The sequence below is a fragment of the Elephantulus edwardii genome, unplaced genomic scaffold (genome assembly GCF_000299155.1).
Source record: "Elephantulus edwardii isolate Elephantulus edwardi_28Jun2011 unplaced genomic scaffold, EleEdw1.0 scaffold00117, whole genome shotgun sequence".
NCBI classification, from domain to species: domain Eukaryota; kingdom Metazoa; phylum Chordata; class Mammalia; order Macroscelidea; family Macroscelididae; genus Elephantulus; species Elephantulus edwardii.
Window position 1 is genome coordinate 4,036,741 of NW_006399867.1, and position 26,615 is coordinate 4,063,355.

The window sequence follows — 26,615 nt, forward strand, 5'->3', positions numbered from 1 at the left end:
TAAAGATATGGACAGGTGAAACCTTTGCACCTATTCCGATTGACACTGTTTCTGCAGGACCTTAGAACTGCCAAGATGGCTTCCAAGGCCATAAATCGTCATGGAAACAGACTGCCACATCTTTCTCCTGAGCAATGTCTGGTGGGTTTGAAACACTGACCTTTTGTTTAGCAGACAAATGTTTAATCACCTTACCACTAGGGCTCCTTACATAGCTGATAGGAATGTAAAAGAATTCATCTGCTGTGGAAAACAGTGGTTCCTTGAATGATCAAACAAAGTTCCTGTATTTTTTAGCAACTCTTAGTTACATACCCAAAAGAAAGCACACGTCCAGACAAATATGTGTATGTTTATAACATTACTCAACAAAGTCAAAAGGTAGAAACTCAAAGGTTCAGCAGTGCATGAATGGATAAACAAACTGTGATATATAGTTACACACACACACACACACACACACACACACACACACATACACACACATACGAGTATTATTCAGCCATAAAAAATAGAAAAAATCAAGGAGGTGTTGATGTATCCTACAACATGAGTGAAACTTGAAAATATGTTAAAGTGAAAGAAGCCAGACAAAAAATTACTCCCATAAGGTATGATTCCATTGTACAAAATATCTAGAAAAGGTAAAATCCATACAGATAGAAAGCAGGTTGGTGGTTGCCTGGGGCTGGGAAAAGGGAGAACAGGAGTGACAACTTAATGGAAAAGGGGAACTCTGGTAGCTTAGTGGCAAGAAACTGCACTACTAACACAAAGGTATGTGGTTCAAATCTACTTGCTTCTCTGTGGGAGAAAGGTGGGAAATCTCCTCCTGTGTGTCTTCTGTATCTAAAAACCCACTGGAGGGTCAGCTATGTGTCGGTTCTAATTTGCCAGTAAACAACAACTTAATGGACAAGGGAGCTCTGGTGGCTTAACTTAGTGGGTAAGGGGTTGTGCTGCAAACCCAAAAGCAGACGGCTCAAATTCAGGGCCATCTCTTCTCTTGTGATTTATAACATCTGACCCTCCCTGGTGAGTCAGCTATAAGTCAGTTCTGACTTGATAGTACCTAACAATAGCATTTAAAGGGCATGGGACTTCATCTGGAGATAATAAAAACATTTGGCAACTAGAACGAGGTGGTATTTGCACAACATTATGAATGCACTGCATGCCATTGAATTCTTTGCTTTAAAATGGTTACTTTATGGTTGGGTAAATATCACCTCAAAAATATAAAGAGGCCTTTCTACGAAGATGGCACCGAAAGCAAAGAAGGAAGCCCCTCCCGCTCCCAAAACTGAAGCCAAAGCAAAGGCATTGAAGGCCAAGAAGGCAGTCCTGAAGGGCATCCACAGCTACAAAAAAAGAAGACCTGCATGTCACCCACCTTCCGGCGGCCTAAGACACTGAGACTCCGGAGGCAGCCCACATACCCCTGGAAGAGCACCCCCCAGGAGAAACAAGCTTGACCACTATGCCATCATCAAATTTCCCCTGACCACTGAGTCAGCCGTGAAAAAGATAGACAATAACAACACACTTGTGTTCATTGTGGATGTCAAGGCCAACAAGCACCAAACCAAACAAGCTGTAAAGAAACTCTGTGACACTGATGTGGCCAAGGTCAACACTTTGATTAGGCCTTATGGAGAGAAGAAGGCCTATGTTCAACTTGTTCCTGACTATGATGCTTTGGATGTTGCCAACAAAATTGGGATCATCTAAACTGAGTCTAGCGGGCTAGTTCTAAATATAAATTTTTTTCACCATTAGAAAAATAATATATAAAGAGAAAATGTGAATCCTTATGGTTTGAGCTCTTATTGAAAAGCCAGAAGAAGTGGCAACAGTGGGATCAGTTCTCACAGGGGATCACTTCTCATAGGGCGACACTGACAGAAACTGAATTGACTGTCATATATCAGTGGGGAAGTGCTATTCAGTTTAGCACAGTTTCCACCACTCCCTTTGCCCCACCAGGGGGACTGTTACAGTTTTATCATTCTTGCATTGTCTTTGTCAAAGTCTTGCATTGTCAAATTAAAGGGGGGTGGAAAGACAACTTTCTGCAGCCATATCTTCATCAAGAGTGTTAAAGCAATATGAATCCAGAACACTAGAGGTCATACTGCAAATAGAAAAAATTAAATAGGAAATTAAGGGGACAGTGAGAGAGTTTATGTCAATGGAGCAACAAGTCACAGGGAGATAACTTGAGAAAAGAGAGTGAGGATGGTTGCACAACTCAAAGAATTCAATAATACATCACTTCTTCTGGTCTGCTTATACTATACATTCAGTATCAATTCTCCAGGTACATCAGTTACAAGAACAAAGTACATTATGTAACTGCAGAATCTCTGAAAGCTAAAACAGAAAAACAGATGTTGCTAGTGTAACATTGCTTCCTTTGATGTGACACCTGAGCATTCATCCTGTCAGATGCATTCATCCTGTTGAATGGTTTCATCAGTATGTTAAAATGATAAGGTATGGTTAGAGCTGTGGGGAATGGTTAGGGCAGTAGGGAAGGGTTAGAGCAGTGGGGAATGGCTGGAGTGGTGGGGAATGGTTAGAGCAGTGGGGAATGGTTAGAGTAGTGGGGAATGGTTAGAGCAGTGGGGAATGGTTAGGGTAGAGAGGAGTAGTCAGAGCAGTGAGGAGTGGTCAGGGCAGTGAGGAATGGTTAGGGCGGTGAAAAATGGTTAGAACAATGGGGAATGGTTGGATCAGTGGAGAATGGTTTCAGTCTCATAACCAAGTCAGAGGGGAGACATTGGTCACATATGTTGTTGTTGTAAGGTACCTTTAAGTTGACTAGAATTCATAGCAACCCTATGAACAACAGACCTGAGCCATGCCCTATGCTGCACCATCCTCATCATCTCTGAAAGGCTCAAGTCACAGTCACGGTGTCAATCCATCTCATTAAAGGTCTTCCTCTCTGTCTCTGACCCTCCATCCTTCCTAGCATGTTACAGATGCTCATGTTTTAAAAACTCTTTTCTCTTGCAGCTACTTCACAATTTCTGAAAGCAATCTTTGCCTAAAGCTGGAAAAACCTGAGTCTTATATAATAAGCACGTGAATGGATGGAGGCAAACAAACAAACAAAGAACCTTAAAAAAAGTGGAAAAAGGAACAGTAACCTGAAGTTCTAGCTATAATGTTCTAGCTATAATGCAGTTATTTTGACTTTAAGGTAGCATCACATGGCATACCTCTAAATCTACGCCTGAGATATTCTGATCCCCGTCTCTGTCTGCTTTATAGACTTATACACTCTGGCACTAGGAACATCTGGATCTGGATCCCATAAACTAAAAAAAATCCATTGGTATTGAGTCAGAATTGACTCATAGCTGACCCTCCAGTTGAGTTTTCAGAGACTGTAAACCACTCAGGAAGAGACTGCCCATCTTTCTCATGAAGAGCAGCTGGTGGGTTTGAACCACCTCCTTTTGGGGTGACAGCACAACTCCTTACCCACCAGGCTACCAGAGCTTCCTTTGAATCACACAGCAGTGAACAAATGGATAAAAGAACCGGAAAAGTTGTTAAAGCAGGAGACCAGTGCGGTCTTAGATTATCAAGACAAATGTTGCCATGACTGTTAATATTCAGATAATAAATTCTTTTAAATGTAACCCTAGGTGGTTTGTAGGGGAAGTCTGAAGGAAAGTGAGTTTTTAAAAAGAATATACAACAAGATAAAAGTTAACAACCCAATTGCAAAATGAGCACAGGATATGAACAGACACTTCACCAAAGAAGACATTCAGATGGCCAACAAACACATGAAGAAATGTTCAAAATCCCTAGCTCTAAGAGAGATGCGAATCAAAATGACTACAAGATATCATCTCACCTCAGTAAGAATAGCAAAATTTAACAAAGCAACAAACAACAAATTCTGGCAAGAAACTGGTTGTGGGGAGTGTAAAATGGTGCAACCACTATGGAAGGCAGTATGGTGCTTTCTCAAAAAGTTGTAAATAGCAATACTTTTTTTCTTTGAGAAAGCAGCTGGCTGCCTTTATTTATTTATTTATTTATTTTATGTGTGTACCGTCAAATTGGATCTGACTGATACAGGAGGCGATTGTTCCTCCTTCTTCAGCAGAGCATCTGGTGGATTTGAACCGTGTACCTCTGGGATTGCAGTGCAGTTTCCTGCCACTAGGCCACCAGAGCTCACCATAAATAGCAATACATTTTGACTCAGCAATTGCACTATGGGAATATACCCCAAAGAAATCATAACCGCCAACCAAGCAGATATATGCACACCCATGTTTACTGCGGCTTTGTTCACAATAGCAAAGAGTTGTAAACAACCCAAGTGCCCAACAAGAAATAAATGGATAGGAAAGCTGTGCCATATTCACACAATGGAATATTATGCAGCACTGAAAAACAAGGAACTCATGAAATATTATACAAAATGGGTGACCCTGGAGGACATTGTGCCAACTGAAAGATCTCAGTCACAAAAAACCCAAATACTGGATAATATCACTTTTATAAAACAGAAATGACATGGGGGCTAGGGGAAATGAAGAAAAGAGGGGATAAATAATGTACATGACATTGAAACAGACGAGACAGTGAACTATATAAAAGGAATATAGATATTATTGGTAGGACAAGAGTCCAGAATAAGAGCTGCATAGTAAAGTGGTCTGGGGGGAGGGACTGTATAACAATGAAATAACTTTTTATAAGCCCCCCCCCAAGAAAAAGTGAACTGGGGGAGTGAAAAGTGCAACAAGGAATAAATGGAAATCCAAGTCCTTTATAAACTTTCATTAAAATCTCAATTAAAAAAAGAATATACACTACGCAGACAAATAAGCCCACACTCAAGACCACATAAGTTTGGCAGAGGCTATTTCTATGTACATATCTATGTGTGCTGCAAAAAAAGGTCTATGTGTATAGTAGCATGAAAAAGAATGAAAACGTATTAGCCATTAACAAACATCTTGATGGAATGAGTGACTGGGCCTGGGATTTCAGGACCATAGACCCAGGGGACATCAAAGTCAACTGGCATGACACAATCTACAAGCACAATGTCCTACGCTGTATTTTGATGAGCAGCAACTAGAATCGTAAAAGCTTGCAAGTGAACAACTAAGGTGCAAGTAGTAGACTTTCTATGTCCAAAGCAAAGAAGAGTGAAGAAAAATCCAAGAATATTAGTCCAGAGGACTAATGGACCACATGAACTTAAACCTCCATCATTCTGAGACCAGAAGAACTAGATAGTGCCCAAATAACATTACTAATGGTTCCAAAAGGGACAAAACCCAGAAGTCCATGACAGATGTGGAGAAAAATGTAGACCCAAATTAAAAAATCATAAAGAAGACAAGGTCTACTACCTAATAGAGACTGACGGGATGCTGCAGATGATTACCCTCAAGCCTGGAATGGAAATTGCCTCCATGACTCAATTCTCAGCCCAACAATAGATTGACCTATACTATGATCAGGAGCCCCAGTGAGGACTGAGTGTTGAGTTACTAACCAAAAAGTCAGTGGTTCCAACCCACCAGCCACTCTTCAAGAAAAAGATGAGGCAGTCTGTGTCGATTAATAGCCTAAGAAAACTGATGGACAGTTCTACTTTGTCCAATAGATTAACTGAGTTGGAATCAAAGCAATAAATTTTTATAAGATATGCTGTCCAATAACACTAAAGAGGAATGCATGCCTTAAAAACAGTTAACGGTAAGAACAAACGAGCCTTTTACCCAAGGATCAAGCTCAGAAGGCAGGGGGAGGGTGGAAGGTTGAGTGGAAACAGGAAACACAGGGAGGAGGTGGGAAGAGTTCTGCTATGATGTGGAGGCTGTAATCAATGTCAACAAAATAAAGTGTATGGGTTGTTAAATGGAAAAAGTAAATTTGCTCTCTAAACTTTTACTCAGATCATGGTAAAAAGTTTTTTTCCACAAAGGAAAACAATTATGAGATAGAGAAGTTCAACAGGCCAGCAAACAACTATTGCTGGCAAGGTTGTGGAGAGATTGGAACTCTTATTCATCACTGATGGGAGTGTAAAATGGTACACTATGGAAGGTAGTCTGGAGTTTTCTCAAAAAGTTGGCAATAGAAATACCATTTGACCCAGCAATTCCTCTACTGGGAATATACCCTAAAGATACTAGCGCCATTACTCAAATAAATGTATGCACACCCATGTTTTTGCTGTGTTGTTCACAATAGCAGAGACGGAAGCAACACAAGTGCCCATCAACAAATGAAGACATAGAAAAACTATGGTATGTTCACACAATGGAATATTATGCAGCACTGAAAAAGAATTAACCCATAAAACATTATACCACATGGGAGAGCCTGGAGGACATTATGCAGAGTGAAAGAACTCCAGTCACAGAAGGACAAGTACTGCATAACACTGCTGTTATAGTATTGGACCGACACTGGGGGCTTAGAGAGTGATAGGGAAAGAGTGGACAGATAAAGAACACTACACTAGAACAGATGAAGGGAAGAACTGTCTGAAAGAAATATATGATTAGGTATTCTATGAATGACAACACTCTGGAACAAAGGGTGCTGGAAAAGAGAAGAGGGAAGGGGGGGCAAGGAAACGTGCAACAATGGGAAAAACAAAAACATCATAAATGTTTAAACAAAATCGGAAAAGGGAAAAAAGTTTTAGAAAAGAATATATCACTTTGACTATGGGCTGTTGTTAGGGCCTGTAACTGTGAAATGCATATTTCCCCAAAGAGGCCGCAGAGCATTGTGCTGGGGGATCACAGGCTAATGCACAACATTTCTTATTAATCCATTTCCAAATCATATTTTGTGTTTTGTTGTTGTTTTTTTCCAACTCCAAATATTTCAGTATGGCTCAAAGCTCTGACTAAGCTCCTGGTCATGCTGGTGACAAAACATATCAAAAGGCTGGACCTGGTGTCTCCCCCGCCGGAAGGGGCTTACATGCAGACAGCCCCAAGATGCCTGCTCTGATGGAACTCGCATTCTTTCATAATTTTAATTACTGGATTGTGGTAAAAATGCATAAAATCAAACAATTGTCAACCCTGCAGAGTTTACATGCACAGTTTAATGAGGCTGATTTTGGCCGTCACATTGTGCAACAAATAACTGTTTTCAGATTATTCTGTTCCTTTAACAGAAATTCAGTGTCTCTCCTTAACAAACTGCATAGTTCTTTTTAACTTGCTTTTACCTGGTAAAATCCACTCCATAGAGTGGGTTGGGTGGGGGTGGAGAGGAAGCAAGCTGGTAGCATTGGTTGTCCTGGTCTAGAACCCCCACCCTCCATGTCCCCCTGGAGGAGGGCAGGGAGAGGCAGGCCAGGACAGCGTGTCAAAGATCTCACCTCTGTCTCCGGGCTGTAGCAGTGGTAGAAGCCCCCAACAGCATCTGCGAGGTTCTTTAGGACAGCCTGCAGGGTTGGTGACAGGATCAGCCCTCACAGGCTCAATGCCAAGACCCTAATCAGCTTTCTTCTCAACTCAACTTCCCAATTCCCCAGGGCTTCCCACGTGAGTAAAGGCCGACCTGGATGCAGGAGCCTGCAGAGGGGAGGAGGGAGCCACCACCCACGCCCTGTGTCACAGCCACCAAGTCCAAGGGAAACTTGGGGAACGGGCGGTACTCACGGAGGGCACCTGGTTGTCGCATTTATACGTGGCGATGTGGATGACGATACCCCTGCCGATGGTGGACTGCTGGAGGTAGTCGGACAGGATTTCTGAAGACTGGTTTGGGCTGAGGAGAAGAAGGAGTGCAGAGGTGAGACCCCCACATGTTTGAGGACATGACAAGAGCAAAATGGTCATCCTCAGGGGACAGCTGTCAGGTCTAACTGACCACCGGGGTCCGGGGCCACCTGTGTAAGATGCTAAGCTGAGGAGGCCCCAACCTAAGCTACCCTGGCTTGCTTCCTGCTGCCCCAGGTGCTCCTTCCTCCCCAACATGGAGGATAGAGGTAGGCGCAGGGGACCCCTCTCTCACGCATGTGTGAAGAGTTACGCTCCAAGAGCTTTTTTTTTCCAGCCAAGAGTTTGGCTCCTTGACCCCTTTTCACCACTAAGTGCCGACAGGAGACCTACCAGCTTCCCAATATGATCACCAGAGAATTCAGGCCTTTTATACGGAAGACTTTCTTTAGAGCCTGGAGCATGTCAGCGCCTCTTTCTGGCTGTAGCTTCTTCACCCACTGCTTAAGTTCCTGGAGGCTGGGGAGGTAACAATGGAGAAAACAACAGCAGCAAACTAAACTGCCCGTCTTCTCTCTCAGGCCCAGTACAAACGTTAGTTCACCTAACAGCAACTCTCTGTGCGGTTCATTGCCATTGAGTCAGAACCAAACTGTGGCTGACTCTCCTGCAGGATTTTAGAAGCTGGAAATCACAAGGGAGGAGGAGACTGTCCATCTTTCTCTCTTAGAGCCACTGGTGGGTTTGAACCACTTACCTCAGCCAGGTTCAAATTGTCTTCCTGTCAAACATTCTTCTAGGTGGTATAGCACTGGTCTGTGCGTTGCTGTACAGGGGGAACTCGAGATTGCTGTGATGCTGAACACTGTGACAGTGATGTGCCAATCGTGGTAATGGGTACCCATGGTGGACAGTGTTGGCTAGAGCTTCCCGACTAAATCAAGCCTGGAAGCAGGAGCGGCATCCACTTCTAAAATGGCTTGCCTCCGCAAACTCCATGTACGAACAGTGCTCAGGCTGTTCGTTCATAGGGTCGCTATGAGTCGTCTACAACTCGACGGCATCAAACAACAACAACAACCACCTTTGGGCTAGCAGCGCAACTCTTTACCACCAGACCCCCCGCCCCCACCGAGCTCCCCTGAGTACCATTATCCCACATCTGACTGTCAGTTTGTCAGACTTGTGGCAGCCTGCATATTCTGGCGCTACAGGAAGCTCTGCTGCCATGCTCAAATATCAGAGGGATCACCTGTGGTGGGCGGGTCTGAGCAGAGCTTCTAGACTGAAACAGACTAGGAAAGGTTTCGTGATTGACTTCTGAAAATCAGCCAGCGCACAACCCATAGACTACAACAGCCTGTATCTGACTGCCTTGCTGTTGACCTAATCAGAAAGGATCAGCTGCTTGAAGAAGACATCATGCTTGGCGAGCAGAGGGTCAGCAAGGTCGAGGGACACGCTGGGTGAGACAGTTTGCTACAAGAGCTGCTGAGACTTGAATGCACTGCTGACACGTGAAGATGCTGCAGGACTGTGGTGTGTGGTACACTCGTCATCATGCATTAGAGTTGATTTGAGGGCGACCAACAGAGACGAGAACACTCAGGCTCAGAGTGAGGTGACTTAGCCAGGGTCACACTGCAGGAAACTTGTAAAGTTGAGATTTCCAGCACAGTCTGATTCTAGAACTTGAGCCTCTACCTGTAGTTGGTAACTGCTGTCAAGTCAACCACGATTCATAATGACCTTATGCCCGATAGCACTGAAGCCGGCTCTATCATGAGCCCATCTCACTGTCTCTGACACGCCTACCCTCATTACCCCTGTTACTATCCATCTTATCCAGAGTCTTTCTCCCCTGCGCTGTCCCTCCACCCTTCCAATCATGATGTCCTTCTCTAAGAACTGATCCCTCTTGACAACATGTCCAAAGTATGTGAGGTGGAGCTTCAAAATCCTAACCTCCAAGGAGCAGCATGGCTTCACTCTCTCCAGGACAGACCTGTTAGTTCTCTTGACAGCCCAGAGTGTGTTCAACACTCTTCTCCAGCACCACAACTGTCATCTTTGGTCACTGTCCAGCTCTCTGATGTGTAACAAGTAATGGTGAAGACCATGGCCTGGATCACGTGCACCTTAGTCTCTAGCCTGACATGGTTGCTCTTTAGCACTCTGGACAAGTCCCTGGCAGCAGATTTTCCTAATGCAATTCATCCAACAAAGCTCCCCTGAGCTTCAAGATGCTCTGCTATTTGAAGGTCTGGGGCTATGTGTCCACTTCTCCAACTTCTCACACAGCTCTCCTGGGAGCCAGACCTCAGCTTAGAGCTCAGATTAACCCCCTAGCCCTAGAAGGATTTTAGAGTAGACGCTGCACATCCAGTTCCTTCCCTGATGGAATGGGCCGCACCCCACTGGGGAGAGGGAAGATCAGTTAACTCCGTTTTCTTTGTTCCTGTATGTTATGTTGCCTGTAGCTAATGAGGAGGTCCTGCTCTTTTCATGTCTCTTTCAGAGTGACAAAAAGGAAAAGAATCTCAGCTTGATGTTAATAAGCCTTTATTATAACTGCCAAATCTTCCTTTTAAATAGAGAGAAAGAGAAGAGGGGGGAAATGTAGTAACTAAAAAAGACGTATTGCGATGGGAAAGTCTGCTGTTTGGGACCTCTCCAAAGTACTGAAGAGCAATGGTGTCTCTCTGGAGACTAAGGTGTGTCTGATTCAGGCCATGGTCTTTGCTCTCACTTATTATGCATCAGAAAGTTGGACAGTGACTAAGGAGGATAAAAGGAGAATTGATGCCTTTGAGCTGTGGTGCTAGAGAAGAGTATTGAGAGTACCATGGACTGCTAGGAAAACAAACAGATTCATCCTGAAGAGGGTTAAACCAGGAGGCTCCTTGGAGGCAAGGATTCTGAGGCTCTGTCTAACATGCTTTGGACATTTTGTAAGGAGGTACCAGTCCTTGGAGAGGGTCATCATGCTTGGTAGGGTGGAGGGATAGCACAGGAGGGGAAGGCCCTCTATGAGGTGGATTGATTTAGTGACTGGGGTTATCGCGATGGGAGTGTCAGAGACAGTGCGATTGGCACAGGACAGAGCAGAGTTTAGGGCTGTTGTACATAGGGTCGCTATGGGTTGCAAGCAGCTCGATGGCACATAACAACAACAACTAAAAAAAAAAGATAATGTAGAGATTGTCCATCTTTCTCCTGCAGAACAGCTGGTGGATTCAAACCACTTGCCTTGGGGTTGGTAGTGTAACTGCTTGTCATGAGGCCACCAGAGTTCTACTTTAAGGAATTTCTGCTTACTGGTAGGAGTGAGAAATCTCTTGCACTCCCCTTCTTCCCCTAAAAAAACTAGCTCTAAATAAAGGACTAATAAAACATCCTTGGGAGCTCTGCTGACATAGTGGTAAGGACTTGTGCTGCTAACTCAAAAGTAGGCAGTTCGAATCCACCAGCTGCTCTGTGAGAGAAAGACAGGCAATCTCCTCCTGTGCAATTTACAGCCCCTGAAAACCCACTAGAAGGTCAGCTATGAGACGGTTCTGACTTGACAGCATTTAGCAACAACAACAAAATACATCACAAGACGTCCATGCAGTTGCATGCTACGTAGCTATTAAAAATAATGAAATTATAAAAATTATAATTACAAAAATTAAGTGTTTTTTTATCGACCATGGGAGTCAGGCCTCAATTTATGGTGAGTCCATAAACAAGGGGACAAATTGCTACACAATCCTGTGCCAACCCCACGGCTGCTGCGGATCAGACTCTTGTGGTCATATGGCTTCCAGTTGATTTTCAGGGATTGATCAGTTGTCCTTTTTTCCATCTGAGGTGGGAAGCCGTGCTGAACCTATTCAATATCATAGAAATGCAAGTGCTTCCACTGACAGATGGGTAGGCAGCATACGAGGTGCAAGGGCTGGGAATCGAACCTCGGTCTCCTGCATGGAAAGCAGAAAATCTACCGCTGAATCTCCCCTACCCTCATCATAAGGAGGTAGGACTCACAGTAACTCAGAAGACAGAGTAGAATTGCCCCAGATGGAATCTACCAACCATTCTCAGGAAAATAATGAAAGCACTCAGCTTCCAGAAAGAATTGACAGCCTCGGCGATCCTATGGGGCAGCTGTCCTCTGTCATATAAAGTTACTCTTGAGTTGGAATTGACTCCGTGGCAGTAAGCTAAGGAGATATTGATAAGCAATGATGCTGCTGATGTGTTATAAAGTGAAAGTGCTGAGGTGCACACAGCAGTGTAACCTGCATCTGTTTATGGTTGTTGTTGTTGTTAAGTGCCGACGAGTTGTAGGTGACTCATAGCTACCCTATGAACGAAAGTCCTCAACACTTGTGTGACTTTCATCCTTGCTCCAGGTTCATAGGGTTTCCAGAGGCAAGCTATTACGGAAGTGGATGCCACTCCTGCTTCCAAGCTTGTTTTCATCGGGGAGCTCCACCAAACACTGTCCACCATGGGTAACCATTATCACATTTGACACATTACTGTCAGAGTGTTTAGCTTCACATCAACCGCGAGTTACCTCTGTGGTAACAGCAAGTGGACAGACCAGGACTATACGACCTAGAAAAATGTTTGAACAAAAAACAATGAAAAACTAGGCCTGAGGGCCGTGGATTGTGGTAAGTAACCGTACTGCAATTCCAGGAGCCGTTAGAATCCACAAACCACTTTGTGGGAGAAGGATGAACAATCTCCTCCCATGTGATTTACCGTCGTTGAAAACCTTCTGGAGGGTTGTCTATGGGTCAGTTCTGACTTGATGGTAAACAACAACAACAACAACCAATATAACAGGATAAGCACATGATTGTGTTTCTGCACCACAGACTGTCTATGGAAGCAGATCTTCACGATTATAAAGCTGCTTCTGCTGGCGGGTGGAATAGAAAAGGTGTCTTATGGCCATTTTGCCTTTCGTGTTGTGCATCGTTCGTTCATGAAGGTGAGCATTTACCCCCACAGTGTTTCCTCTATTTATCTTCACTTATCCATTGGACCTTATTTATTTATAAGATCACCTTATCTACACCTTATTTATACAACAAGGACACTAACTACTCAGGGAAGATAATGAACGAACAACAATGCATGTTGAGACAGGACGGGTGTGTGGGGGGTCACTCACGTGGAGGCGCTGACTTCCATGGGGTCTGGCCACAGGGTCCTGGTGGTGCCACCGAAGGAGAGAATATACAGCTGCTCCTTGTGGCTCAGCTGCTCGTCAATGAGAGCCTGGGGATGAAAGGACCCCACTGCTCACAGAGCCGGGAGGAGCTAGTGCCCCTCTTTGCCTCGGCTGACCCCTCGGCTTTATCTAGCAGACCAAAGAGGGCATCTGATTCTTTTGCACTGGGTCTCCTAAGGGCATGCTTGTCCCATGACTGTGTTTGGTGGATGTGGGACATGACTCTTCTGAACCCCCTAATTGTGCCTTCATTAACTCCACCTCCTGAAGACAGAAGGTCTCTCTTGGGGCAGCATCTCAGCGCTGCGTCTCCCTCATCTGAAGTGGGGGCCATGAGAATCGTAGTTGCCTGTCTTAGCATCCATTATAGCTGCACCCAGGCAGAAGGCAAAGGACAGGGGCCGTGGTTTCTCCCCTAGGCTTGTCCTCTGGGGATGCAGCAATGGGAATGATGGGTGAGTAGTTGCTATGTGCTGTCAAGTTGGAACCGACTCAAACCTGACCCTCCAGTGGGTTTTCAGAGACTGCATATCGCACAGGAGGAAGCTGCCCTTTCCCTTCCCGTGGAGGAGCTGGTGGATTTGAAGGATGCAAATTGGGAAAATTATAGGTGTGCAGTCAGTCAACAGAGATGCTAGCTAACTCTTTTCTCTTCTTCCTAGCCAGTTGGAAATGTCACTTTGCCTATCACCAACATGAGTCATGTCCTGGCTAATATCAGACCCACTGGGGACTTTTGGAAATGCAGCTCTGTGCTTTTGTCATGAAAGGGAACCAGTCCTGACAAAATCCTGTTTCCTGACTCAGGCTAGGGCCAGTGACAGAGGCTGAGTGCGGGTTGTTGTTGTCGTTGATTGCCTTCAAGTCGAGCACGACGCATAGAGACCCTATGAACAAAAGGCCTGTAGCCTCTGTACAACTATCGGCATTTATCAATGTTCATGGAGTTTCCAGAGGCATGTTGTTTAGGAAGTAGATGCCACTCCTGCAAGTCTGGGTTAGTGGTCCATTAAAGGGATATGGTCTTTGAACCATATTGCTGCAACGGACTCCAGCCGAAGCTCTAGGAGTTAGGCTAAGGATAAAAACCCACTCCACGTCACTTCATGGAGACTAGAGAGCTTTTTCTCTATGCTAGAATTTGTACTGGGCACTCTGCTCTTTGAGTTCTCTTCACCCTCTGTAAGGTTGGAGGGAGACAGCTAAGGTACAGAGATTGGATAGCACCGTCACGCAGCCCAAAAGTGGTAGAAGTAGAGGCAGCTGGGATTTGACACTAGTATTTTCATCTTTTCCATTAAGGACCCAGACTGACAATGTGCAACTCCTCGAAGGACACTTCAAAGACAAGGGAATAGCTCTTCCTTCTAGAAAAGGCAGGAAGCTAGGGGGCACTGGCGCCCTAGTGGCAAGAAGCTGCAGTGCAATCGGTTCAAATCCAACAGGCACTGTGCTGTACCAGTCAGATCCGGTTTGACAGTACACACAAAAATAATATATATATATATTTTTTTTTAAAGGCAGGAAGCAGTGGTGAGCTCCAATGGCCTAGTGGCAAGAAGCTGTACTGAAACCCCAGAGGTGAGTGGTTCGAATCCACCAGATGCTCTGCTGAAGAAAGAGGGACAATCTCTTCCTTGTACCAGTCAGATCCGATTTGATGGTACACGCAAAAATAAAATAATAAAACAAAAAGAAAGAAAAAATAGAACAGGCAGGAAACGGAGTCAACTCCCAGTTCTTTCTGGTCTTTTTTCCAGGGAATGATATGCTCTTGAAGAAAGCCCTAATCAGGGGAAATACTGCTATGTGAGAATACTAGAAGCTCAGGCTGCCAAAGAAATGAGTCTGTGGTTGGGTTTCTCACAATCCATCACATTTCTTTCACTGTAGGTGCTAATTAAGAGTGAACCATTCTTCATAAAATAATCTATTTTGCATTTGCTTAGCAAAACAACAAAGCCTGTTTAGCAAACTCAGGAAGGGAGACACAGGGATGGTTCCAGATACTTCTGGAAGCTTACAAGTCTTACCATGAGGTCATTCTGGAACTCCTCTTTCTCAGGACCATTGCTGACCGCTGACACATCAATGAGGAGGCCAACTCGGGTCCCCTTGATGTGGCCAAACACCTAAAGCCACGCACAACATTAGGACATAGCAAACACAAACTGCTTTTTCTTCCCTTAAACCTTCCATAGAGTAGCTATCGGCAACATGGTGGTGTGAACACCCTCATCTCCCTGAGAAGTGGATGGAAGCCCCATTTCAAGGAGGGAAAAGCAAAACTCACCCTCTTGTCATTAGCTCTGAGTATTATCTGCTCCTGGTATGTTTCAGACTACTGTTTAAATGTTCTATTTTAAAATTATACTTATTGCTCACTCTTTCAGAGGAATAACGCACACTTGGTACAGAAAAGTTAGAAACTAGAGAAAAGCATCCTTTGTAGGATATAAAGTCTGATATTTAGTTCTCTCGGCTTAACTTGCTTAATTTCTTGGTATTCTGATTTACTGTCTGCCCTCTCTGTTGATCAAAGGCTCAACCCACTCACTGCTGTCAAGTCAATCCCGGCTCCCAGAGACCCACACCGCATGGTAGAGCCGCTCCATTGGATCTCTGAGGCTGTAAATCTTAACAGGAGCAGACTGCATCATTGGGTCTCCCTTAGAGCAGCTGGTGGATTCAAACTACTGACCTTTTGGTTAGCAGTCCAACAGTTAACCCAGCATACCAGAGAGTTTGTTTGCATCAAAGGCAGACATGCTAATGAAACATTCTGACAGCGCAGTTTTGTGACCTTCCACTTACTTTTATAACAGCTATTAGTTCCCAAGTGCCAGTGCTGTTGGAATCAACCCCTAAGTGTTCATCCTTTCATAGCTGCTTTGGGAACTGGAGCTTTTATTCCTATGAAATCCATAGTCTTTGTGGGGCAATAGATTGCATTTGACGCTTTTGACCTTATTATGTTTTATTTTATGAACATTCAGTTTTCTGGTTTAGCTCACTCATGACTTAACAACTGTGGAGATTATTTTTTTCCTCCTTGTCATACTTCATATGTCTTGTCCTACTCAGCATTTTACTGCATAAACTCCTTTCATCTTATGGCAACTAATCTCATCCTTCTCCTGTGGAGGATCTGGTGGCTTCAAACAATCAACCTTTTGGTTAGCAGCCCAGGGTTTAAGCCACTACTGCATGAGGTGTCCTGAGGGAAAATAAGCTAGGCTAATAAGCAAGCAAATTTAAAAAGGTACTTTGGCCATGACCATGATTCTACTCTTGAGGCCTGAAGAAGTTCTCAATCAAGCTGCCAAGAAAAGTTCCGATCAGTTGAGGAAACTTAGTTCTACAAATCTCATTAAATGGTTAAATGGTCTCGTGCATGTCTGCTGTTTACATCTGTCCAGGATGCACATTCACTTTTGGTAACACTGTGGCTTTCCACGTGTAACCCTCTCTCCCTGTTCCTCAGCCCGGGAGGTTTAGGAGTGATTTACCCTGCCTTCTCCTTATTTGTCCCATCTCTGCTTTTCTCACAGTGAGTAGCAGCTCCAGACAGAGCCACTTAGTAAAACTCCTCCTCATGGCTGTGGTGATTGGTGTACATTGGCCAATAACAGTCAACCTCAGGACCTGGCTGGGTACTCTGGCAGAAGAAGGAAGGTCCCTTCCCATTAGAGTTACCTAACTGGTGACAAGCTTACAGCTGCTGGTGTTCATCCTCCCAAGCCTGAGGAGAGACTTCCTGAGAATAAAACCAGCCCAGAGGAGATAGCCCACAGACAAGCATAAGTGATGACATTATTTGAGCATCTAGATACCACTGTGTCTAGGCTTTTCACTCACAACGGTCAGAAATCTCTTTTTCAAGTTAAACCAATTTCAAATGAGGTCTACCACTTGCAACAGAAGGAGGTCTGACTGAGATAACAATATAGTTAACAGATGAGTTAAAGAAGGCAAAGGGGGAAATCAGGGTTTGTTACCTTCTTGCTGTTTGCAGTGAGCCACAGGATTCTCTGTTGATAGAGTTCGATAGCTCTGGAAAACATCAAACATACTTGTCATCTGAGGTCAGTTATCACTGAGCGATAGTCACTCATATATATGGAAGGAAGATGTGGATGAGACTTTTTTAAAAAATAGCACCACTAGCATTAGAGAGAATATAAAGCAAATTTAGCAAAGAGAAAATGTCAATGCACCAGATTAAAGACTGAGGAAACTGTGACAGGGATCAAGAATGTATATGCTGCTGTACTGATGATGTAATCAATATACATTACAACTGATGATGGTTTGGTGAACAAGAGGTGGGCTGCAGAGTGAGGCTGGGTCTGTAGATGTCGGGGAAGTGCTTTCTCAAGTGGAAGGTGGACTAATACTTTTGAATTTGCCCAAATCTGTGTTTCGTTTTTGTTCTTAATGGGGAATTGGGAATGGGTGGGTTATAGAGTCCTTGCCTGGTGAAATGACTCATGTACTTTGTTGTAAATTCAAAGGCTAGTGTTTTAAGAATACCATATGCTAAGATTAATAGCATGCTATTAATCAGAAGCCTCAGGCCAACATGATCATAAGTGCTCATCCAGTTATATAAATCCCTAATGTCTGATATTAACAGCTCCGTCCATGGCTCAGTGCCTAAATTCCTCTACAGCCTTTTGAGTTTGGAAAGATTTGCTAGAAGGTCCTACAGAGAGTCAGACCCATCAGGGGAATTACCTACGTGACTGCAGGTATGCAGATTGATTTTTTTCCCCCACAAAATCTGGAGAGCAGTGGTCCAGGCTGGGCGCCACTGGACGCTTGAACACAGTCACACTGCTGCTCCTGTGTTGGTGTTTTCACACACCCACCACAGTGTGGAGAGTGCTCACTTATACTGATCCTCCAGCTGTTGCTCATTTGTGAGACCATGATGTGTCCACAATGAAGGTAGTTGGAGACCAGAAGAGACAAAAGTAATGGCTAAAAAACCAACTTTAGGCTAACTCTACAGGCTGGCAATTCAAATCCATTCACAATAGCTTGTGAGAAAGGCCTGGTGGTGGAGTTCTGAAAATCAACCACTGAAAACCCAGCGGCAGACAGCTGTACTAGATCTACCACACACAGGTTCACCATGAGCTAGAGTCAACTTGGCAGCAATTACTTTACTGCTTATTAATCATGACTGAAACCTTTTAAGAACACTCAGGCAAGCAATGGTGGAGTGTTTACTGGTAAGAGGCTACTAGAACTGGAATGAAATCGGAGGGACAGTTCTGCCTACTGACCATCAAGAGGTGTATTGGTGAGTTGGCAGGCAGCTGTGTGTTTATTTTCATATGTATATGTGGCACTAAAATCAAGGTCAGACAAGCAACAAATGCTGGCGAGGTTGTGGAGAAACTGGAACCTTTATTCACAGTTGGTGGGAATGTAAAATGGTGCAACCACTGTGGAAGGCGGTATGGAACTTTCTCAAAAAGTTGCAAATAGAGATACCATTTGACACAGCAATTCCACTACTGGGAATATACCCCAAAGAGACCATAACTGACATCCAAGCAGATATATGCACACCCATGTTTATTGCAGCTTTGTTTACAATAGCAAGAAGTTAGAAACAACCCAGGTGCCCATCAACAAATGAACGGATAGAGAAGCTGTGGTATATTCACACAATGGACTACCACGCTGCATTGAAAAACAAGGAAAACATGCAATATTATTCAAAATGGGTGAGCCTGGAGGACATTATGCGGAGTGAAATATCTCAGTCACAAAAGGACAAATACTGCATGATGCCACTGCTGTAAAATGGGACTGATATCAGGGTTGGGGTAAGACTGAGGAAAACTGGATAAATTGTGTATACTGCACTGAAATAGATGAGGGAGAGAATAATTTTAAAGCAATGTATGATAGGGTATTATGGTTATCACAAGAGTCCACAATTAAGGTTGTATAGTGGAATGTACTTGGGGCGGTGGGAAGGGTGCGGGGGGGATTGTGTACCAGGGAGGGAGTGTTTCTTTTACCTTTCAAAGAAAGAAGAGAACAGGGGTGGGGGAAGGGCTGGTGGGGGAGAGAAGTGCAGCAATGAATGAATGGAAATGCAAAATCTCTGTAAATGTTCATTAAAATTATTTTTAAAATATTAAAATAAAATTTAAAAAAATTTAAAAATCGAGGTCAGGAGTAGGGGCACACTCTTTGACATTTTTATCTGCCAACCAACTTGACATTGAAAGTGTGGTCATTATTATTACCATTAAACACCAAAGGAGGTCATGAGATTTTATGGTTGTCCAAAAGGACCATGGATTTGGAACCACTGATCTGGTCTCACCTTGTCATTTGAGAGAAGAGGAAAGCCAGACCTATAGCCAGGAGTCCATTCCAGCTCACAGAGATCTTAAAAGGATAAGTAGGAGTGCCTGCAAGGTTTCTAAGGCTGTGGCTTTTTGAGGGTGGAGCTCTGATGTCACAGCTTGTAGGGAGGTGCACTGTTAACCAAAGGTGGTGCCTCTCTGGAGGTTCAAATCCACCAGAGGCCCCTCAGGAGATGAGCAATCTCCTTCTGTGAGATTTACAGCCTCGGAAAACCCCCTGCAAGGCCAGCTCTGAGTAGGTTCCAGCTCAATCATGATCAGTTTGAATGTTGTTTTTTTTAACTTTAAGAGAGCAAATCTTCACATCTTTCTGTCACAGAGTGGCGAGTGTGTTAGAAGCAATAACCTTTTGGTTAACAGCCAAGCACTTAACCACGGCACCACTTGGCACCTCAGAGAAGCAGAAAGTCGGCCTAAAGTGGAAAGACATTCTGTTGGAACACTGTTGTATTCAGGACGCTGAAAACAAGAGAGTTCTTGACCTTTGGGACTATTGGGAAGGCCCTGAGAAAGATACTTACTGAGAAAGCTTTGATTCAAAGTGGTGGATGATCTCGGTGGAGAAATGGACTTTCTGTCGGACATTGCTGCCCTCCTCCCTAAAGAAACAAAAAGCTTTATGAAGGGGTCTCTGGGTCCCAGGAGGCTGGGTGTGTCATGCAGGCTTGGGGACAAAGGGAGGCCTCCCACTTACAGAACAGGTGTCCCCTGGCTTAGCAGGTCAGGCAAGGTGAGTTTCTCAGACTGTAAACTGTGCGTTAGCAGCCATTCTTCAGAGCCCTCCCAAGCTGAAGGCTGGCTTTTACTTTCCTGCAGCTTCTGCAAGATAGAAACCAGAGTCAGGCCAAAAATTGTGGCGAGAGCGCGCGAGGGTGATGGGATGCTGCTGGGTTTCCTTCACACGGATGCCCAAGGGTTGCCAACTCCGACTGTGCAGGTCTGATTTAAGAACTCACCTTGCTGAGGGAACATATGGATGTGGAGCCCTGAGTTCTGCCAGTTAACCTGGCAATACCCACCATCCCCCTGACATACCACAGTCCCACCTGAAGGTACCATATGTGGCTAGACAATTCACGGGTCATTCACTACGTGCCACCTTGCAGGAGGCTGAACACAAAGAAACAATAGCTAGAATGAGAGAAGAACATCTGCACCGAGTCCAAGAATCAACGTTCTGGAAAGTGAACACTTGGTCAAGGATGGCGAGCTTTTCTATTTCCCCCCCCTCCTCTATTTTCAACTCAGGACGATTCAGAGAAAGGCAATAAATCCAAACCAATCACATAAGACACCCCACATCTAGTTATTCTACCCCCTATGTCTGCATGACTCTGCTGAGCACATACCTAAAACCTTCCCTTGTGTTAACTACCACACGTCCCTATTCCCTGCCCACCTACTGCCTCCTGCTGAACGTGAGTGACAGTGGACCTCTCCCATCCTGGATCAGTGCTCTTGGCCTATTTCTACATTTATGTTCACAATCTTTTCAGGTATGTGAGTTCTACCTCCCATCAGGCTGAGGGGGTCCTCAACAAACGCTTGTTCATTAACTACTGAAAGGAGAAATGACCCTTCCAGGTCAAAAGTAAAAGCAATGGGCAGTGGGCCATAGTTTTTGCTGCATAGTATTCCATTGTGTGAATGTACCATAATTTCTCAATCCATTCGTTTGTGGTCGAACATTTGGGCTGTTTCCATGTTTTTACGATGGTGAATAATGCTGCTATGAACTTTGGTGTACAAATCTCAGTTTGTACCTCAGTTTTCATATTCTCAGGGTATATTCCAAGCAGTGGAATAGCAGGGTCATATGGAATTTCTATGTTCAGCTCTTTGAGGAAGTACCAAACTGCCTTCTAGAATGGTTGTACCATTTTACAATCCCACCAACAATGTATAAGAGTTCCTTTCTCACCCCATCCTCTCCAATAGTTATTACTTGCTGCTCTATTAAACTTTGACTCTCTTACTGGAGTGAGATGATGCCTCATTGTGGGTGACTTCCAATTTTGGCTTTAGTTCCAGCCCTATATCGAACCATGTTCCTCTATTGCCTATAGGGGTTTTGAAGGCCTGTTATTTCAGAAGTGGATGGCTAATCCTGCTTCCTACTTTGCCTTCAAAGTCAAGTCACCCTAGTACAGCAAACCAACAGACAAGTGCTATACTCACAAGAGCAAATGATGAACATGAAGGCATTATATACCTAACCTATAAATAGGCATCAACATGCAATCATTCTATCAGTATACAAAATATGGAACATTTTATGAATTCTCATCTCCTAGTGACCTTCTATCAGGTTTTCCAGGCTGTAAATCTTAACGGAAGGAGACTTTCTTTCTCCCACTGCAGCCACAGGTGGATTCAAAACACCAGACATGTACCATGTTTTGGTTAGCAACACAAGGCTTTACAGACTATTCCACCAGAGTGGAAGGTAGCTATAAAACAAAGACAATGAAAATCGAGGCCAACTCTGGTGGCTAGTGGCAAGAAGCCGCACTGCAATCCCTGAGGTGCACAGTTCAAATCCACCAGATGCTCTGCTAAAGAAGGAGGAGCAATCTCCTCCTGTACCAGTCAGATCTGATTTGACAGTACACACACACAAAATAATATAATAAAATAAATGAGAAAAAAAAATCAAATGCTGCTGCTAAATTCCAGCTACACCGCATGGTGAGCTCTCAATTCTATGCCTAAGGCCTGTTCTCTCTCTCTGTTTCAAAACAAAATTGGAAAGTGTTAAAGAAGTGTGAAAATCATACTAATAATTACACTTAAATAGTACGTATCTTCAATTACACTTAAAGAAGCAAGCACTTAAACCACACTTAGGTGTCAAGCTCCTTCCATTAATTTTATATTGTAGTTTCTATCACTAACCTCATTTTAGTGACAAGGAAACAAGGCAGAAAGAATGAAAGTAACACCTCTCGGGTCTCAAGTAGTAAGTGGTGGAGCTGTTGTGGTTGTGGTTACGTGCCATTGAGTAGTCGGGATTCAATAGCTCTGACCTTCAACCTTTCCAAGCACGATGTCTTTTTTTCCCAAGGACAGGTCCCTCCTGAAAACATGCTCAGAGTATGAGGCGAAGTTTCCCCATCCTTGTCTCTAAGCACACTCTGTTTGCACCTTCCTCCAAGACAGATTGTTTGTTCTTTTGGAAATCTGTGGAATGTTCAGTACTGTTCTAGAGCAGTACTCCGTTTTTAAAATTATTATTAATTTTAATGAAAATTTACAGATTTTGGATTATCATTCATTCATTCTTGCACTTTTCTCCCTGCCTCCCCGCCTCCCCCTCCCCCCAGTAAAAGGAATATGTGATTAGGTATTTTTGTCATGACAGGAGTCCAGAACAAAGGCTGTGGAGTGGAGTGGACCTGGGGGAAGGGATTGTAAAACAATGAAAGAATTTTTCCTTTGCTTTTCAAAGAGCAGTACTCAAAACCAGGACACCTGTTTTATACTGAAGGAAACAGGGCTTCACATTGTCTGAACAGCAGAGGGCACTCTTTCAGTCTTTCACAGCTAAGCCGTCTGAGCCGGTAGACTCTTACCTTACTTTCCTTCCACTTTTCTTGCACTTAAAAAGGTCATTTAAGACACAGATTCAGTATTATCGAAATTTGAGGGACCACTAATAAACACATTAAAGACTAGACTGTAGAATATAAAAAAACAGGTGTCTTAAATATACTTTATGTGCTTTTTTACTACAAGACAAAACGAACAAGTCTTGTCTGTCAGTGTGCTGTACTATGAGACTAGAAGCTATGTCAGCAGGGTCAGGCAGGCAAGTCGCAATGGTTCTTTCAGACTAAGTTAGAATAGGAAAAAAGACCTGGTAATCGACTTCCAAATACAAACCAGTGAAAACCCTATGATCATGTTGTTGTTGTTGTTAAGTGCCATCAAGTCATAGACAACTCATAGCGACCCTATGAATGAAAGGCCTGAGCACTGTTCCTAGAGTTTCCAGAGGCAAACTGTTTCGGAAGTGGATGCCACTCCTGCTTCCAAGCTTGTTTTAATTGGGGAGCTCCAACAAACATTGTCCGCCATGGGTTACCATTAATGCATTTGACACATCAGTGTCACAGTGTTCCACATCACAGCAACCGTGAGTTACCTCTGCACAGCAAATGGACTGACCAGTGCTATATCACCTAGAAGAATGTTTGACCAAAAACAATTTAAACCAGGCCTGAGGACCACGGATTAAAATCACCCACCTTGGGCTTGGTAGCATAACTTTCTATCCACTAGACCAACGTAGCTCTCTCTTTGTTGTCGTTGTTAAGTGCCGTTGAGTCTTAGACGACTCAGAGCGACTCTATGAACGAAAGACCTGTGATCACACCTAGCATATTATCAAAGACTTCAACTTGCTTACTTTGGACACATCATCAGGAGGGGTCAATTGTTAGAGAAGGACATCGTGTTGGGTGAAGCAGAGGGTCAGCGAAGGCAAAGCAAACCCTCAATGAGATGGACTGACAGAGCAAATGCAACCATGAATTCAAACACGTCAATTATCACGAAGATGGTGCAGGATTCATTTTTTAGCCTGTTATACATAAGGTCAACACAATCTGCTGCTGATGGGACAGTAAGTAACAACGCTGGGAAATCTGTATAACATTTTTTGTAAGGGGGCAATCCTTTCCCTATGTCCTACTGATGTTTATTTGCTCAACGGAGGTCCTAGAGAAGTCTAAAGAAAAGTGGTCCTCACACACTTGGGAAGTCATACATTTTGATATGAATTTAGATATATTCTATCACTGTCTGAAATCTACTCAAATGTTTCTATGAATGTCAAGATTCCATTCATTTTTCTTTCTTTTTTTAAAATAAATTTTAATGAAAGTTTACAGAGACTTATGATTTCCAGTCATCTCTTTCTTGTTTTTAAAGTCACTGCTGTGTTGGGACCTACCCACAGTTGACTTTCCAGCAGGTTTTTAAAGACAGTAAATCAGACGGGAAGACATTGCTTATCCTTCTCCAGTGGAGAAACCGGTGGATATGAACCACTTGCCTTTGGGACTGCAGTATAGCTCCTTACCACTGGGTCACTTGAGCTTCCTCCATTCACCTTTCTTCATGTTATTTAGAGTTAAACTTGCCTTCCCTTAAATGTAAAAAACTTGAGAAAAATAATATATGACTATTTTCTTCACTGTTTAATTGCTGGCATTAAAAAATGTACTGTTTTGATCTATTACAATTTCAAAAGATATCATATTTCAACTCTAGCTCGAATCCACCAGTGGCTCCTTGGGAGAAAAATGGGCAGTGTCTTTTGATTGTGATTTTCAGCCTTGGAAACTTGATGGACGGTTGGACTTGACAACAGCGAGTGAGTGTAGATTAGAGAGATGATTATGAGCTAGCCCTGCACCACACACCACCGATGACAACTGTTTCCACTGCGCAATACATTGTGAATTCTGAACAATCTGTTCTCTATTTTAAGAAAACTGTACTTTTTTTCTTATCAGGAGTCGACATAAATAAAGCCACAGTTCAGGTATTAAAGAGATTGATTTTGCTCCTCTAATCCGGCCTAGTTGCAAGAAGCTGTGCTGCAATCCCAAAGGCACATGGTTCGAGGCCACCAGCTGCTTTGCAGGAGAAGGATGGGCAATCTCCTCCCGTGTGATTAACTGCCTCTGAAAACCCACCAGAGGGTCAGCTGTGGGTTTGTTCCAACTCTGTGGTACACAACAACAATTTAAAAAAATTACACCTTAAGAGAGGAAATTTTAGAATTAAGTAACTTAAACGTCAAATTTTGGTAATGTTGGCAGAATTTTCACATTCTTGAATATTTAACAGTGTGGTCAAGAGTGCTGTACAATGTCTCTCAGTGGTGTAGAGATTCTTCCTAGAAGAGGAGGGTTAGAAATAAATGCTTGACTAATTATTTCAATCCTGGGAATCTATATAAAGAAAGGAGTGTTCAGAAAACAACCACTCTGCATTCCCTGACTAAGATTTCAGCATCAGTTAAAGCGTTACGGTCTTTACCAGTAAGTCCTGAGTCTGGTTTACATGAGTGACCAGTAGTCCTGTGTCTGCAGTTTGGTCAAGTCCACTGGTGTTCTTCTGGCTCACTTGCTTCTTTGGCCCCTTGTCAGCATTTCTCCTCCTGCTGTAAGACATAAAGTGATGCTCAGTGATCTAGCATTGAACCTTGACTCCACACTACCCCTGCTTCCCCCTTCCCTAAGGCCCCTGAAAGGATTCCAGAAGTGTTTTCTTTTTTGATGCAGTAACAGGAGAATTCTCTGGTGCAGTACAGACTCCATGATTATAAGACATTTTATTATATTGTTCTGGTAGGCAGATCATCCTCACGTAGATTTAGTGACATAATGATCCATGTTCACTCAATCTCACCTCAAGGCAGAGTTGTTGTTGTTGTTGTTGTTGTTGTTGTTTTTGTTGTTGTTGTTAGGTACCATTGAGTCAACTACGACTCATAGAGACTCAATGAACAACCGATCTGAACCTTGCCCTGTCATGCATCATTCGGCTGTCTCCTCCAGGCCCAAGCCCATTGTTAGTCACTGTTAAACCATCTTGTTGAGGGTCTTCCTCTCCTTCCCTGACCCTCTCTACCATTCCCTGCATAATGTCTCTCTCCAAGAACCAATCCCTCCTGACGACCTGTCCAAAGTATGTGAGACAAAATTCCACCATCCTTCCCTCTAAAGTGCACCCTCGTTCCTCCAGTACAGACTCCACTGCTCTTCTCACTGTCCACGGGATAGTCAGTATTCTTCTTCTCCTAAATTTCCATGAGCAAAATCGCATTTGTTTTTCATTTGCAAACTCAGAGAAGATGCTTACCAATGATTTTCTTGAAATTTATTATCTTGACCATGGAAACCTTGTCTTCTTTGTGCAGCCATTATTAATATTCATAAAGCTTATTTTCCTAGGACAGAAAGAATGCCATAAAAAAGGGAAAGATTAATGCACAGCAGCTTCAGTGGATATTTATGTTCAGCTCAACTCTCCTATAGTTAATTCTGCAAGTCATTATTTAATTACTCAATTCTTATTTCTTGCAATAAATAAATACTTCTAGAACACTCACTAGGGATCAAGGACTGTGCTAGGCAGTGAGGAGATAACAAGGAATAAGATAAGCCTTTCGCAATGTTGGCACCTTTGTAACTTTGGACTAGATAATCCTTCATTGTGGGACTTGTTCTGTGTATTGTAGGGTCTCTG

At 43.5% G+C, this 26,615-nt stretch overlaps 1 protein-coding gene across 1 annotated transcript in view; it reads right to left on the bottom strand.

The window, feature by feature from the left end:
• Positions 1-26,290, bottom strand: part of VWA3A (von Willebrand factor A domain containing 3A) — a 73,647-nt gene extending 47,357 nt beyond the window's left edge. The window contains exons 1-10 of the mRNA XM_006892696.1: positions 26,229-26,290; positions 25,404-25,527; positions 20,050-20,174; positions 19,877-19,954; positions 16,962-17,016; positions 14,997-15,095; positions 12,904-13,010; positions 8,127-8,252; positions 7,674-7,782; positions 7,391-7,456 (exon numbers count right to left, since the gene is read on the bottom strand). Of these exons, the coding sequence (XP_006892758.1) occupies positions 7,391-7,456; positions 7,674-7,782; positions 8,127-8,252; positions 12,904-13,010; positions 14,997-15,095; positions 16,962-17,016; positions 19,877-19,954; positions 20,050-20,174; positions 25,404-25,527; positions 26,229-26,290 (951 nt within the window). The remainder of the gene's footprint in view (positions 1-7,390; positions 7,457-7,673; positions 7,783-8,126; positions 8,253-12,903; positions 13,011-14,996; positions 15,096-16,961; positions 17,017-19,876; positions 19,955-20,049; positions 20,175-25,403; positions 25,528-26,228) is intronic.
• Between the last annotated feature and the right edge of the window lie 325 nt (positions 26,291-26,615).